Genomic DNA, 17630 nt, shown 5'->3' with positions numbered 1-17630 from the left:
AGAGAGAGAACGTTGGACTTAATAACTCACTATCAGGGGATAAAGTGTGAAAAGGGAAAACGGGACTACAGTGACAGATCTCATCAAGCACACATCAGGAGATGTGCCTCATCTGGGTCTCATGCACACTGCTGCCGTAGGCTTAGGATGACGGAGCAAGCATCACCACAAACTCCCACTAATGCAGGCAAATTGTTGGAGAAACAACAACCATAAATGGAGGGAAACTTTGAAATATTCAGACAATTCATAACAAAAGAGAAAGACAGAAGCTGTCACAGCCCAGAGGGCACTAAAGGTTCAGGACAGCTTCAGGATGTGGTGTCTCCAAGTAGATCTTGAATATTCATGGGAAAACAATGAGTGCAGCAATGTGTTCATGCTGACTTCTAATGAGTGTTTCACGATGATACTGGAGAGCATTTACTGAGGAAGATATGCAATACAATACGATCCTTACAAGTTTTCTGTAAATCTGTATAAACCCACAACAAAGATTTATAAAGAACACCATTGCATATATAAACTAGGCAGCTCTGGAGAATTCTGAAGATACTCTACTCGTGGTAGAGTCTAAAATGAAAAAGAAAATAGTTTAAAGCTATCTATACCTACAGGCAGAGACAATGATCTATCTCTTAATAGAGAGGGGAGCTGACAGAGGAAAAGGCCCAAAGTAGACACTAAGATGCTACTCTAGGAGTTAGGTAATTCTTAGTGTTGAGCTCAGAGATATGTGCTATCTTCTTGGTATTTCTCATTTATTTTACAGTGAACAGATATGAGAGACAGTTTGTTATAGTGTACATTTTTTTGAAATTATTTTGTTGATTTACAGTAGTATGACCTCAAATTGTTCCATATGTTATACCACGCTTTATTTAAAAAAATGGTCTTGTAGACACACACACACACACACACACACACACACACACACACCCCAAAGTATGTTGTGTCTCTTTTCTGGAGACTCATAATGTCTGGGAAGATGTCAAAAGTTTTGGGAAGTCAACTAATTAAGGAACTTTGTTTATCTTAAACAGCATTTTCTAAAACCATTTGACTACTGAATTTACACTTTCTCAAAACAACTTACTATTTCAGGAACTACTAGGACGACATGGAATCTAACACATGTTGGAGAAATGTGTTTTAGAATCTCTCACCAGTTTTTAAGGAAAGAAACAGCTGCTTTTAGAGATTTTGTATGTTGATTTAGCAAAGGATGAAATGCTTCTACTGTCTCCAAAACCTAAGTGTACTTTGCCTCACATGACTTCTTGATTCCTTTAGTTCTGTGAAGCACCCAATAGAGAATACTGCTGTATTTTCTCCAAATGTAACGACCTATCTTCTTGACTAGCATTTAATAACTTCTTCCCCAGCTTCTCTGAAATGTGTTTTCTTCTAACTGTCCATCATTCTATCCACCCATTCACCACCTTTACTGAGCGCTTCCTATGCCCTAGGTACACAATCATGAGGAGAGAGATCATTAGCCATGGGCCTCAACAAAGGGGCGAGTGGCAAGGACTCTACTAACCATCTTCTTCAGCCTCTTTTCCTCTCGTTTTCTCTCCAGCTGGGCTTCCTTTTCTTCTGCATCCTTCTTTTGGCGTTCTTCCTCTTGGGCCTTTAACTGTGCCTGAATGAAATCAGAAGACAGAAAACTCAACCTCCCTCTGAGTAGGAAAGGAGATCTTTGGTCCTGAGTCAGTAAAGTATCTACCAAATGCCTGTCCTCCTCCTGGATTATGTATGCATTTTGTGACAGGAGGGAAAGACTCAACCAGCATGCCCTGTAACTTAGGGGCCTCTCTGAAAGAACCTTCTCCTGCCCAGGACCTTCTCCTGTCCATGAATACAGCCACTCTACTTTCATGATAAAAATGACTATTTTCAGTTCTTACTTTCACTTATGAAATAGGAAGTCTGGTGTGAGGAAACTCAGCCCATCCCAAACAGAATTATTATTTTTCTCTTATAGATGCAAAATTTCCTTCTGACAGTCTAGGTCAAATGTTGGAAGATAAGAACTACTGTCCTTTGCAAAGTCATTGGATCAACATACAATCAATATACAATGTATTGATATACTGCATACTAATTGTGGTCACCTGTGAACTTTCCAATCTACTAGCTGGCATTCATGTTTGAAACATTTCCCTTTTGCTCTGCTAATGATACTGAGTAAGAATTTCTTATTTTAATTCAGAGGGGTAGGCCACGGCCTTTCTGAAGTCTCTGTAACTCTATCATCTCAGGAGGCATGGACACACAAGGTTCCAGGTTTTGAAATCTGAACAAAGTGCTTTTCTTGCCTCAGTTTGCATTCTGAATTTATTACCAATTTGTCTTCTTCTTGTTTTTTCTTCCTTTCTGCCAAGATCTGCCTACGTTCAGCTCGTTGAATTGCTCTCTCTTCCATGGCTAAAAAATAGTAACATAGTCCCAATATAAAAAAAAAAAAATGAAGCACTCTGTAAAATAAATGTCTACATATAATAGTCACATTTAGAGTTACCATTAGAGTCTTCTTGTAAGTTGAACCTTCTGGCATCTGGAGTTTATTTAACTCAACAAACAGTTTAAAGATCTGACATCAGCAATGATGAACAATATATATGCTTATTTCATTTCTGTTTATATTTCTTTAGAACATATTTTTATTGGTTTAAATAAGACAATGCTCCTGGATGGTGGACTTTCAGTATATGAAACCCAGAAGCCAGAATTTTAATACATTGCTGATGAACACACAGATACACACACACACACACACACACACACACACACACACACACATAGATACACACATACAGACACATACACATAGATACACACATATAGACACACACACACAGATGCACACATACACAGATACATAGACACACAGACACACACAGACACACACACATACAGACACATACACACACATGCAGATACACACACAGATACACAGACACACAGATACACAGAGACACAGACACACACACATATACAGACACAGACACAGACACACACACACAGATACGCACACACACACGCACACACACACACACACAATGTAACTACGGCTAACAAGCACTTGAAGAGTAGAAAAATCCCTTAAACTTCACTTATGTGAGGCTACCCCCTTTTCTGAAGTCATTGTCCACGTGTCTATATTCCTGACAAAACAAGAAAGCTAAAGTTCGGGTCATGGTGAATACATTTCAATGTAGTTTTAAGACCCAGACACCCAGATGGGCAGGAAATGGAAGTGAACCAGGCATTTGGAGAACTGGCATCAGAATGATTTTGAGTGTCAGACTCCTGTTCTTGACAGTTTATTAAATATCGATCCAAAAGAAACAAATGTGCAAGATGGTCTGATAATATGACTACTCAGTCAGGGCTGGCCCAGGAAGGGGCATGGGCATCGGAAGCATCGAGTTCTGCTCACAAAGCCAGCCCACTGTTACTTTCAGTTCCTTGGGCCGTGTTACAGAGAAGAGGATTTAAGTCCAAGTTTTAAGAATTAATAAACAAAAACCTCACCAAGCTATTTCTTACAGATATTAGCTGTCTGCTTTGCCTCGGAGGATTAGTGGTGGTCGCACAGATGGCAGAGTGAGACTGTCCTTAAGGAGGTAGAAATAGACTAGAGGATTAAAGTGAAGAGCTGGAGAGGCAGAGTCTCGGCAATCCATCTCTCCCCATCGTTTCTAGATTGAATCATTAAAGTCTACTTAAGAAATAGACTGGATTCTAAGATAGTTAAGTCATTGATCAAACAATAATTTCAAAACGTATCACAATGAACTGGACACTTCCTGATGAGCCTTAGTGGTGGGCAAGGACAGCATCAACGACTGCCCTGCCAGATGGCTGGTATAGAGCCAAGCAATCGCTTCATTGACAGGAACTGACTAGAAGAAGCACAGTGTCCTTCAGATGTCATTACTTCTTGCTCGGGCAGCAAAAACCTCAGATTTACAGAAATCTTGTAATTGTGAAGCACTCACCACCATGTGTATATATATACACACACATACACATACACACAAGAACATCTGTGTGATAAACTCAATTAGCACAATTACCAGGCGGGTCCTGAGGAACGCCTCTGGTCTTAAAGCATTAGTTTTCACATATAAAGAGTTCCGTATGCATCTAAAATGCTATCAAATTAGACTATCTGGTTTATATATCTCATTACCGAAATGCTATTGTTAAAACATCATGTGTCACAAGTGACAGAATAACGTGACTGGACTTTCTATGAAGTCATCAGTATTTTGGCATTGATGAAGTATAATGGTAGATGAACTTTATCAATGTTTATTCAGCCTTAGCTGCTACTCAGGGTTCTCATTTGTGTAATTCCTCCTTTCCTCCCATAATGCAAATCTCAAATTAGAGGAAAAATAATGGGCCTTTCATAATTCATTCTCTCTCCCTTCTCTTCTCTTCTCTTCTCTTCTCTTCTCTTTTCTCTCTCTGTCTCTGTCTCTCTCTCTCGTGTGTGTGCATGTGCGTGTGCGTGTGCGTGCGCGCGCGCGCGTGTGTGTGTGTGTGTGTTACAGAAGGGGAAGGAAAGAGAGTAGTGGCGGCTCCCTGGTGCATCCCATTCCTCCCATGTCTACAAAGCTTGGATTCTCACCAGGCTCTACCAAGTGTCAAAGCCTAAGAGCTGTGAGCACCCAGTCCCAGACATATACTACTTCACTAGAAAAGGCAACATCATGAAAACCATCGGGGCAGTCTTGCCTTTCAGTAAGGGATGGGGTGCTGTTGGCTGCTTCAGGGTCCTTTTGGATGGAGAAAGAGGCTTTCTAGAATCGGCTCTACTATCTTCACACCTAGGAGATGGAACAGAGGAACTGAAATAAGGAGAAAAAGACAGGAAAGACAATTGTGATCAACAATTTGCTTCCTTAAGAATTTGCTTCCTTTATAGCTGAGAAACTCAAAACACGACACAAAGTTCACTGTAACTCCCAGTTAAGAAGTTATTATAGCCAGACTAAAGTCTGTATAAGGACGGCCCTACTCTCATCAATTCTTCTCCTAAACAACCTGTCATCACACACCAAGGACGTCTCAAGCACATTTGGAACCATCTTAAGTGACTTTTGGGAAATTTAGACTCTATTCCAAGTCTGAAGAGATAGTTTTACTGTGAACAACTAAAAGTTCAAGTGAGTCAATTAGCCAGCCCTAGGGCTGGTCCCTGGGGACCATGTTGTCTGCCCTGGTTTCTCAGCATTAAACATAATCAGAAACTCAAAAACTTAGAACATGTATTTTTCTCTTTTCCTAGATAATTCTAGAGTTTCTCTCACTAGAACTACTCAAGGCTCACTGTACAATGGGATCCATCTAGACAGCCATTTGCTTTAAATGTCTATATACACCTAGCATGGGACAGTCAGCATACATGAGGTTCTTGGCTTTGTGAGCATACAGGAAGCCAAGCAAAGCTATTCAGTAGCCCTCTTTCTTAAAGGAAAACCCTCCAAACACATTCAGAGTATTCTGACTCTGCTGACATACTTCAGAAGTCTCTGGCAGGTTCCCTGCAGGTCCCCTGCTCCTCTGCGATTTGATTGACTGCAGTTGTGTCCTCCTGTAGCTGCTGTGGTACGCTCAGATGCCCGCCGGGCCTCAGCCAACCACTGGTATTCCTTCAGCTTCTGAATGGTTTTCTTCTGTTCCTCAAGTTTCTTCTTCTGTTTCTCAATCAGCTGTTGCTGGTAGACATGGTGACGGCGGAAATGCCCCACACAAACCGTGTCTGCTTCCTGCGTAGTGGTCCCAGGATCTTCATGGCTACCAGGCTGTTCCGAGGTCTCAGCTGCTGCAGTCTTGGCCTGCTTTGTGCCAGGTGTGTTCTCAGAGACATCTGGGAGAGTACCCTGAAAATTCCCCTTGGTTGTTCTTTCCGGGGAATGGCTGAGTGTACAACCACTGTTCTCCACAGGTGGCTTTTCCCACAAAGGGGACATGATAGTGACCTAGGGGAAAAGATGATATTCCAACTCAAATACTGATGAGATGAGATCCTGCCTTGGTCTCATTGGTATTGTTTTGTTCAATGGCACAGGTATACTATACCTTAGAGCTGCCCTGCTCTCCAGGACGCTATCAGCCTTGGCACGGTGAGCCACTTAGAACGTACAGTTGGGCTTACCATCAAGAGTAAGTGGGAAAGAGAGGTCAGAACTCTGACAGCTGGTGTCATGGCCAAGGCATCCTTCCTTTGGTGTTTGAGACAGCATTTCATATAGCTCAGACTGGCCTGGAACTAATGATCTTCCTGCTTCCCCTTACCCAAAGTGCTGGGATTATATAGGCATGTGCCGCCATGCCTGGCCTTTTCTTATGGACTTCTATAGTTTATTTTGTAATCAAGCAATTTCATTTCTTATATAATTTTTTAATGTAAAAATTGACTAAATTTTGTGAAAATCTGAAAAATTTTCCTCAAAGATGTTTGAAAACTTCCTTCTTCAGTTTATATACTTGGAAGCTTTAAAAGTCTAAACATGTGTGTATATATGTATGTATATTATACAGTAATTTTTTTTGTTTTGGAGAGGAAAATATGTTTTGCTGACTTTTGCCACTTAAATGTAACAACAGTAAGAACTTAATAAGGAAAAAAGGTTTCTTTCAGCCATTTCTTAAGATGCAGCAACTCTGTTACTTGAAGGCCTGTTCTGCCTCTACTAAATTCATCCTGAAGTAAAATACAGATGTGAGTTTACTTCAGCGTCCAAGTCTGATTTAGAGACTAGGCTCTAGCTCTTCCCCAACTATCTGTTCTGGGGAAGCATTTAGAAAGACAAGACTAGGCAAATATCTGTACTACCTAGGAACAATTTTATGAAACAGCTTGTATTAGCATACAACAGAATACCTTTCAAAGATGTAAACTTCATTTATAGACAGGATTCATACTTAATCACAAATTATCTGGAGGAGAAGGAAAAAAATCATTCCTAGCCAGCAAAATTATTTAGGCCAAAATTCATGTCAAGTTAATATGTCTCCTCTAGAATGTTTGAGTCATGAGCTCAGATCTGAGCAGCTACCAATTGTACCATGTGCAATGGTACAAACAGGAAAACCCCCAACATTAGAAGCTTTCAGCACTAACAGCGTGCCAGCTTTAGGTATTCAAAAATACATTTCATGGTGATGGAAAGGCTCTCTAAGACCTGGCTGGAGAGATGAATAGATGGAAACGCTGACATGTTAAAGACTTTTAAAAATAACCTTTTTTAAAGAATGTTGGTGGACATTTATTCATGAGAACACCTGCTTATGTAATTTAGCATCAAGCAGGGTAGATGTTTTAGGCTCTTTTAAACCTTGTGGTAATGACACACTATTAACCCAGCAAGACTACGTAAAAGCCTTGAGTACAGCAGAGAGATTTCTTCTGGATCATGGTAACTTCTGAAGGTAAAAACAGGAAAATGAAACAGAAGCTTAATGGCATGGTTTGTACTTGCTGGAAAAGGTCAGCACAGCCCGCTCTAATCAGAGGAAATCACCTATTAGGTAACTGATAATTCCAAAACGTTTCAAGGTATAGTATGTTCATCCCTGGCACTTGAGTTCCTATGACTGTGTAATTACTGAGCATCTAACTGAGGAATCTGTATTTTCATTTGCTCGTGTTTCACTGTACATCCCAGAAAAGATGGACTTTATTTTGTGAGCCACAAGGTCTATTTTAATCCTTTGGTGGGTTTTTTCCCATAAAATTATTTGCTTGATAAAACTTTTTTTCAGATACTTAGAAATCTATGTTTCTGAAATCTAAACATATATAAGTATGTATGTATATTATACAGTAATTTTTTGTTATGCAAAGGAAAGATATTTTTGCTGACTTTTTTCATTTAAAGGTAACAGCAGTAGAACTTGGAAAGAAAAAAAAAGGTTCTATTCAGCTATTTCTTAAGATATAAATCTTTTCTGGGTCTCACTGAGACAAAATTATCTAGCTGATATAAAGGTAGGTAAAATGCCTGGGGAAGGGCCCCAAATGTTACATAAGCCCCAATAAGCATTCTTGGGATCCTCCTTCGCTGAGAGACCACACTTCAGTGAAAGCCAGTCTGCTTGCTTGCAGTAATCAGGGTATAAAGCAAGGCTGAGACCCTCAGGTGCCCAATTTAATTTTATGTGTCTGAGTTAAGTACTTAACAGCACTGTGAGTAGGGTGGAGGCAGAGGATTTTCCTAAGGCTTTCTAACAAGACAAGTGCAACAAGCAAGAGAAACTATTAGGAGTGACCTCGTAAAAAGTGAACAGCGGGGACAGCACCATACTCCAGAACCCAATCAAGAAGGCAAATGACAAGGGGATAAAAGTCTGTAGCACACATGATAATGTAAGCATCAATAGTCCTAAAAATATGAAGGGGCAAGTGACCTATGCCTGCTTTGCTATATCCATATCTGTATGTGTATATAGCCAATACAGGAATGTTTAACCTCACAAGCAATAAAAATGCAGATGATAAAGAAACTATAAGATAAAAATAGAACATATATTCTGTCTTAAAATATTTACCCTAAGTAAGCATTATGCATATATGATGCAAAGACGTAACTATCACTGGGATGTTTGGTAAAACACTGAAATAGTGCAGACTGAAGACAATGTAAACCTCAGCCATCCATACGCTAACCAACGTCTAGCTTAGGTCTACTATAGGATGTCATGTAAGCATGACAAAATGCTAGCAGAGAACTAGAGCCCATAGTCACCAGGGTAGGTATCAGGTCCACCTACCCTAAGAACTAAATTACTAATGCCCCATTCCCAGAAATTCTGATTAGGAGGTCTAGTCCTGAGAAATACTTTTAATGAAATATGACTAATGTATATTTAATAACATAAAAGTCCATGGTCTATTTAGAAAATTCAAAAAGTGTTTATAGAAAAGCAAAATAGTTACATTCCTATTAAAAACAAACGAATAAGCCACCACAGAACAGCCTTGCATAATAGCACATGTGGGAAGTAAGGCAAGGGGATGAGGAGTTCAAGGCAAGCTGGTGTAAAATACACTCTGCACTAGGCAAGACCCTGTCTCTAACAAAGGGAAACAAAGCAAAGCCTTCCTTTACCTGAGAATGGCAGACTAGCTGTCTTCAGTGACTTGGTCGGGGGAAATTTAAAGCAAAAATAAACATTAACAATAACAAATTTATATATGCTTCAAGGGAAAAGGATAACTACACTTCCACGTTACTAGTGGTTAACTCCTGATGATGGAGTTACATAGAGCTGGTTGTTTACTAGGACACAGTCTCATTACATAGCCCAGACTGGCCTTGAATTTACTAAAAAGCCCAGGCTGACAATTGCAATTACAGGTATATATCATCACTGCTGGCTTTAAAAACAGTTCTTGGTGATTTTCTTCTATGAAATTGTCACAATTAGTATGGACAAATTTTTTTTTTAGAAAAAAAAAAACATTTAAAAATCCATTATGCCTCAAGTTTATCCAAAAGGACATGTGTGAGGGTCACATGGGCTCAAGAGTTGTCTGTCAGCAGTGCGCCACCCATCTCTTTCCAAAGGCCTTTCGCTTAGCTGTCATGTATCCCTTTCTGTACCATGCCCTTACCAACGCTGACCTCTAACTATTGAAAGAAAAGATCAGGTCGAGACAATGACCACAGTGTGGGTGGTGACCTCTGTGCACTGTGCAGCCCTAACCTCTGGAGAGCTGAGAAGGCACGCCAACTTCAGATGTTCTCAAAGTGTGAAGTTCAGATGCAAGTCCATGGGAACATGAAACCCAAACCAAGGGAACAGTGTACCTCTCCACTGCCCACTGCTGGGTCCACCACGGCCGGGGCCTCATCGAGAAGATGAGCTGATGACCCCTTAGAATTGAGTTTCCCGAGGGAGGCTGCCTTCAGCAGTTCATCCATTTTCTTCCTAGTTTGCTCCTTGGCCAGAGCCAGCTCCCTCTTTATAACTTCTGAACCATGCCAACGCTGCCATCCACCAAAGCAGTATCGAAGAACTTGTTTCCGGTTAAACTCAGTAGCCAGCTGTTGTTTTCTAGGAGACAAAGCACTTCCATTCAAACAAAGAAGCCATGCATACTGTTAGTTGATAATACTAATGAAACATAAGGTCAAAGAGGTCTCTGAAATGCTCCATGTTACATTAAACTAAATTGAATACTTCTCATTCCTCAGAGCGGACTCTCATCAAAGGCATTGATACCCAAGAATTACCTTCAAGGTGAAAACACGATTGCACTGTTCTACCTTTCCAATAAAACATATTTCATTTTATTGTGTAGACATGTGACTATTTTGAAAAGAAGAATGCATTAGGGGTGGAAATCTAAGGCAGATAGTTAAGAGAAAACTCAGTAACCGAACCATATCATTACTCAATGATGCCAATAATTAAGACTTATCAAAATCCAAGTGAAACTCTGAGGATGATGTTGTTAAGACCTGCTGAGGGAGAGAAGTACTGAAGAGGGCTCACTTACCAAAGCCCTGACCTGAATGAATGAGTCGGGTTGAAGACATCAGCTAAGCACCAGACACATGTGAAGGTCCCAGCCCAGGCTACAGTCTGCTAGAGCTCATTCATCCTAAGAAAGCGCTCCTTCAGGCTCCTGGAACCTTCATAAATGAGGGGACCTGGCTGGTGGAGTTAGGAGTGGACAGTATTGTCTACCCCATGGGAATCTTCCCCAGGAGACATCAGGGTAGAAGCTGGTCAAGAATTCAAGCCTGGGGACTGAGGAGGAGGCTCAGTGGATAGAGCATTTGCCACACACCTGTAGGGTCTGAGTTCAGAACCAATGTAATCACCAGTAGGCGTCGTAGCTTGTCTGTCAGCTCAAAACACAGGAAATGCAAAGGAGGAATCCTTAGAACAAGCTGGCCAGCCAGACCAGCAAGGCTCTGGCTTCAGCAAAATCCCTTGACTCAATATGTAAGACAGAAGCAACCTAAGATACTTGACAGCAATCGCTGGCCTCTGTCTGCACACATGTGAACATCACATATGCTGGCACCCACACACGTATACACATACAAACACACGCGTGCATGCGTGCACGCACGGGCGCACGCACACACACACACACACACACACACACACACACACACACACAGAATACAAGACTAGAGGTTTCTTACATCTACCTCCTATTGGAAGGGGTGGTTATCACCATAACCTTAGAACGTACTATGTGATTAATTATGTGGAATCATGTGTCCATTTGGAAACTTAAAATCAAGTATTATTGACTTGCCTTTTTTTTTAAAGATTTATTTATTTACTTTATGTATAAGTACATTGTCTCTGCCATTCAGACACACCAGAAGAGGGTATTGGAACCCATTACAGATGGTTGTGAGCCACCATGTGGTTACTGGGAATTGAAGTCAGGTCCTTAGGAAGAGCAGTCAGTGCTCTTAACCACTGAGCCATCTCTCCAGCCCCTTATTTGCCTTCTTAATTTTAGCTTGTAAATACAACCAAGTTCTTTTCTGTTAAAATTATATATGCACTCTAGGATCCTATCAAAAAAATCATAACCATTTAAGTCAGTGAGTATGGAGAACATTTTTTCTATAGACTTTAAAAAAGGAGATTCATTTAGTTTTGTATATGACTGTTTTGCCTGCATAAAAATATGTATGTGGACCATGCACGTGTATATAGTATCCACAGAGACCAGAAGAGGGCGTCAGATGCCCCTGGAACTGGAATTACAGAAGACTGTGACCCCCCACTTGTAGGTACCCAAAACTGAATCAAGGGGCATCTGGAGATGCAAGACCATCAATCAAGTGCTTGTAATTGATGAGCTATCTCTCTAGCACTATTTCTATAGTTTTATTTTTGTTTTGTTTTTGTTTGTTTGTTTTAATGTTTACAAGACTTCTGACCTCTGCTGGTTAACTATGGTGAAAACTGTTACAATGTAACTTAATATAGCACTTTATGAGTAAACTTAAATGAAGCAAAAATATATATAAGTGAGACAGAGTTTCACCAAACTGTATGTATCCTTGCTACCAGCAATGCACTGCGATTTCTGTTCTAATACAACCTTGAGACACAAGCAACTCAGCTGCCATGGTTTCAACACACCTTCCAAAAATGTCGTCTCAACTCCTATTCTAACAGTATGAAGAGCTGGGGCCTTGAAAAGGTCACCTGGGAGTTGGGCACGGAGGCTCAGTGCCACCAGCCCTCCACTCCCTGAGAACAGGCTCATCAAGTCATGAAGGCTCTGACCCCAGCAAGACTAATGCTCTTAGCTTGGAGGTGGGTTACCAATGGGAACGGCGAGGGCCCCAGTTCCTGTCTGTCCAGTGTGTGCTTCCTTGCCCTTGTCATGACAAAACCATGCTCTGGATTTCTAAGTCCCAAGAACTGTGGACCAAATAAACGTCTACTGTCCATAAATTATGCAGCCTGTGACACTCTGCCACAGAGGCAGAGAAAGCGACCAGGACATCTTCTAACAGCATATATCATTATATTTAATTGATCTCTATAATTCTTTGATGATGGCTGACATATACTCCGTGACTGGCAGGTAGTTTCTATAGTAAAAGTGCACTGTGAGTGATAATGAGTGCGCATGCATCTAGAGTGGAAATAAGTAAGGAGACTGTGTCTGATACAATTTTAGAAGAGGCCGTAAGTAAGTAGCTGAGGAGGAGGAACTAAGCTGCAACAGCTAAGAAGGGAGACAGGCAAACAGCCTGAAGTCTTCTCCAGTGAGGAAAATTCAGACATTTTAGGATAGAAGATGCCCGTTGCTGAGTCTGATTAACACGACATCCAATTTATATCGATCTTCTCAGGGATGCGTGTGAGATGTTCCTGGTGTGCTGACATAATTTTTACAGCATAGACAGCCCAGAGCAGCACTGAGGTTTGGACCTTGTAAAATTCTGTAGATAGTACAGAGGACAAAGGGAACACCATCTTTATGACTATATCAAGACTAGGAGGGTAGGAAAATAAGTAGAAAGGCACAGAGTGCTGAAAGCCCACTGTGATGGCCACACAGGCGCCTTGAGTGCAGTCATGCTTTCTGTATTTGCCGACTAAGGTGGAAGGGTCGAAGGCAGATGCTAGGAAACGAGACACAGGCTGCTTCGGTGCCCGCTGCTCTGCATTTCATGTTGGCATAGTGACAGCATCCCTGATGAATCGACTTCTATGCCTTTTAAAAGATCGCACTAAAACTCGCTAGTTCTGGAAGAGGGGTGAAATCACCTCCATTTCATAAAATCTCAGTGAGAGGCAATCGCTTAGGTAAGTTTACCTGAAGAAAAGGCTTGAGACAAACTTCCCAGACAACCACAAAGAAGGACAGAGTGCCTCATGGAAAACAGCCTGCCCCAATATGCTTGTGAGCTAAATCAGAACATTTCTAGCGAGAGCGTATAAATTGATCATCATAATTACATAACTGTCTGCAAAGAAAGGCTGTCTCTCTGGATCTAAGAGCACAGAACAGCAAAGACTTAAATAGGAATTCCAGTGTGAATCACGCTACCCAGGATCAACACCTCTGCCGGTGCTTTTAGTGAGAGCTGTGCAATCTGGGGCCTCAAAGTCAGGAGAGCACCCAGCAGATCTGGGCTAGTCGGTAAGTGGCTGACAGTCTCTAAGCTTCAGACTAACCCTTAGAAATGGGTCTGAGAACTCTGCACTGCCTGATCTTCAAATGTTTTTTTTAATTCTTTTGGTTACCTATATAAAACAAACTGTAAAAATCCAGAATGAAATCCATAATAATGCTGTCTTATGGCGAGTCTTCTGAACATCTAAGCCGTGTTCTAATGTTTCCATTGTTTCGGGTAGGGCTTACACAATGGGCATATGGAGGTCAGAGGAAAACTTGCAGGAATCTGTTTTCTCTTTCCACCATGTGGGTCCTGGGTCTTGAATTTTTCAAGAGGGAATGGGAGGGGATACATATCCACATGCCAGGGACCTGACTAAGTACGGAAATCTGATGCAGAATGTAAAAACAGCAGTGACGGGAGCAGCTGCATTTGGGACGAGCAGGTTCAGCAGGAATGGGAAAGAGCACGCTAATGCATTCAATAATGCACTAGGTAGCCCCCAGGGAATCAGGGGATATAAGACAATTTTGTCTAAAGGAGTTTTGACGGTGAGCCAGGCAGTGCGAGTCTGGTCCTCTGACAGATCTATTAGGACTTCACTAGATGCATATGCCATGTGACCTATGGCCATCCACCTGGGGATCTGGGTGAGTGGAGATGGGAAGGTGGCTGAACATGATTAACAGAAGCTCTCTGCATATGGCTCCCCAAAGAAGGCTGGACTGAGAAGTGTCGGAAATGAAGAACTATGGACAATCAAGGGTTTTAGGAAGGAAGAAGTGGGAGTCTTAAGAAATGAAAGGAAGAGATTAAGGCAAGTTCAGGCATGGCCAGGGGCTTGATGTGAGGACTGCAGCACAGGAGATGAGGGAGGTGGTTGGTACAGCCTAGGGCAGGTACCCCCTAGGAAAGACCAGAGAAAGCAGGGGAGGGAGCAGGACTCAAGAAGAGCTGGCAGAAGATACTGAAACGAACACCGCTTATTCCCAATTTCCTGTGGAACTGTCTAACGATTCAAGGGGGAGGGAGAAGGGAGTAAGAGCTATGGCACCAACCTGGGAAAGTGAATGTGCTCCTCGAGACCGTCACAATTTCAACGCCACAACGTCAAAGACATGAGGAACGGAGTTTCGTTGTATTACCTCAGCAAGTGAATGTGGAAATGTTTCTTGTGCTGAGATTCTAGTATGATACTATACTGAAGTTTAATAAAGCTGTTTATTATAGTAACCACATTTTCATTTCATTTTACTTTTGGGGGACTAGGTCTCAGGGTAACCCAGTTCGGCTTCAAGCTGGCTATGTGCTAAAGATCGCCTCCAGCGGCTGAGTATCTTTCCCTCTCTTCCTAAAAGATAAAATTACAGCCATGAACCATCAACCCCAACTCAACACTACTTCTGAGAGAGATGGCTGGAAAGTGAATGACCACAATTCCTATTAGGGAAAGCCAGATGCATTTGCAGAGTAAGTGCATGAACCCTTGAAGTGGAGGTGAGACTGTGCATAGGCCCAGAAAGCAACGGCGGTTACTAAATTATGGATAGGAAGAGAGGGATCGGTTGTTGCTTTAGTGAGCAAGTGGGAAGAACAGAGCAGAGAAAGCCCACAAGGCTGGGCCTGCAGGGGAACAGACCATGAGGAGACAAACGGGGAACAAAACAATTGTGGGTGTAGAAATCAGGGATGTGGACTCAGCTCACATCTGAACAGACAAGTGACTTCAACAGCATTCTGCCATGACCCACAGCATCAGCTGTGTCCTGTCAGGGCACCGGTGAACCGTGAGCTCCCACGTGAGCAACCACTCTATTACTTGTCCTCCCCAGAGCATGAAGACTTCATTCAGTTAAACTTGGGAAGCAACGGAGCCTTCTTCCACGGCCTGGCTCACTTATCCCTGTAGTCAGTGTCCACCCAAGGATGGGGAGAAACCCCAGTGGGCCCAGTGAAGATGGCTGGGCTCTGAATTTCCTACAATGACGTTTAGGACAATACTTACAGAGAGCTGGGGACTCAGACGGGTCTGCAAGAACAGCTCCTTCCCTATCACTCTTTCTCCAATGGTCGTACACTTGTTCATTTGTTTGTTTGCTCTTCTTTCTTTCCTTCTTTCTCTTTTTTTTAAAATGTATTTATTCATTTTACAATCCAGTATCAGCCCTTCCCCTCCTCCACGTACCCCCTCATGCAAGTCCTCCCCCCGTTTCTGCCTTCCCTGGGTGTCACCCTCTCGGCCCCCACCCTCATCTGACAGCTCTTAGTTTTTACATCACAATCTACAGCAAATTCCCACATAGCAGAAAATCACCCTGGCCCAGGAGAGCACAGCTAAGATGCTGTCTGGCTTAACTGAGAAGCAGACTTTCTGGAGAAGGCTGTGAGTCAAGAGTGCTGAGGACAAGCCTCTCAACACACTTGCTCCACGTGGCTTTTCTGCGAGACACTTCTACGCTCTGGGCTTTCTTTTCCTTATCTGTGAGACAAGGGGCTGGGTCAGACAATCCTGAGGTGTCATTCTGCTCTTGGATATTTTTTGTTCTAAGGTTTTATGGTGAAAACAGTATTATAAGTTAAATATTTTCTAACTTCAGCAGTTAAAATTTTTTAGTACCCATTCTGAACATTTAAAAATAGACACCTGAAAATAATTCAGATACCAGACTAAAAGTTCTGAGATCTTAAAAAAAATTGGCACATTATGCTATTACGAAATCTCCATTTAGTGCTTTTATATTTAAACTGTTTAATTGGAATGGAATCCTGAGTTCTCCAGATTTTTCATCTACAAGTTTCTTCTGGCATACGATGCTTGAAGGCAGCTTTTAAGTTTATCACTTCACTTTCCACTCTGTGCCCTCACATGGTCTCCAGTCTACATTCTTTACTCAGCAAACCTCACATCAGTTAGATTTCAGTATGCTGTCACCCCAGTTCCCACGCCAATCACAAGGCCCAGGGATTCTGGAAACAGATTAAAGGAGTGTTTTCCTCACTGGCCCTTTTCACAGAGATAATGTACCCCAGCACATGGTGCTTGAAAAGCTTTAGAACCAATGTAATTACTTTACAACCAAGTAACACCTAAACTTGTCCTGGCATATGAAGTTTCCCATGGGGGCTGGGGAGGCTCAGAGGGTAGAGCATTCGGTGCTCTTTCAGAGAACTTGAGTTCAGTTCAGAGGGTCTAAGACTTCCATAGGCACAAAGAATGCACTCGAGGCACATAAATACACACAGACAAAACACCTACATGTAAAATAAACGTAACTAAACTTTTAAAGGTGGGGAGTGCAACTGATAGCATAGCTTGGAGGACTGGGTTCAGTTCTCAGAACTCACGGAAAGGCCCACACCACCCATTAACTCCAGCCCCAGGGAATCTGATGGCCTCTTGGGGTTTCTACAGGCTTCTGCATACATGTGATAAACAGGTACTCATGTGGGCTCACATAAAAACACACAGATTAAAAATACATAAAGAATGCAAGCAAGCAAGCAAGCCAGCTTCTCGGAAGCTGATGGACTTGAAGGCCACTTGGTTGATTATCTCCGGCTACACCATATACCTACACACACACAATGAAGTCAGTTCTACACAACCTGAGGCACCTACCTGGCCAGTGACATTTTGCTGTGCTTTCTTAGCAGCAGAAGAGAACATACTCCTCACTGTGCAGTACTGTTGAACACCTGCACTGTCCCTGATACTGTTTCCCTCACCCAGGGCAAAGGACCATGTACCCAACGCCTATATGACCTCCCAGGGCTGATACCATCATAGGCTTGTACAGCTGTGCCTTTCACTGTCACCCCTCTTACAGACGCCACACACTTAATTTTTCATCCTGAATGGATGCCAGAGTTGTCATTAATGATTGCACATAAGAACATAATGCTTTCTTCAACCTAGGTGTGTCCCAGTAGTAAAATATGCATTTAGCAAATGCAAAGCCCTGAGTTCAACAGCCATCACCACCAAGCAACAGC

The 17630-nt window shown here is 42.1% G+C and overlaps 1 protein-coding gene across 1 annotated transcript in view; it reads right to left on the bottom strand.

The window, feature by feature from the left end:
* Positions 1-17630, bottom strand: part of Ccdc191 (coiled-coil domain containing 191) — a 66314-nt gene that overhangs the window by 13968 nt on the left and 34716 nt on the right. Inside the window, exons 9-13 of the mRNA XM_032900218.1 lie at positions 9834-10080; positions 5539-5999; positions 4753-4865; positions 2348-2430; positions 1544-1645 (exon numbers count right to left, since the gene is read on the bottom strand). Of these exons, the coding sequence (XP_032756109.1) occupies positions 1544-1645; positions 2348-2430; positions 4753-4865; positions 5539-5999; positions 9834-10080 (1006 nt within the window). The remainder of the gene's footprint in view (positions 1-1543; positions 1646-2347; positions 2431-4752; positions 4866-5538; positions 6000-9833; positions 10081-17630) is intronic.

The sequence above is a fragment of the Rattus rattus genome, chromosome 4 (assembly GCF_011064425.1).
Source record: "Rattus rattus isolate New Zealand chromosome 4, Rrattus_CSIRO_v1, whole genome shotgun sequence".
NCBI classification, from domain to species: Eukaryota; Metazoa; Chordata; class Mammalia; order Rodentia; family Muridae; genus Rattus; species Rattus rattus.
Note: the sequence above shows the minus strand (reverse complement) of the source record. Positions and strands in the feature narration are given on the sequence as shown.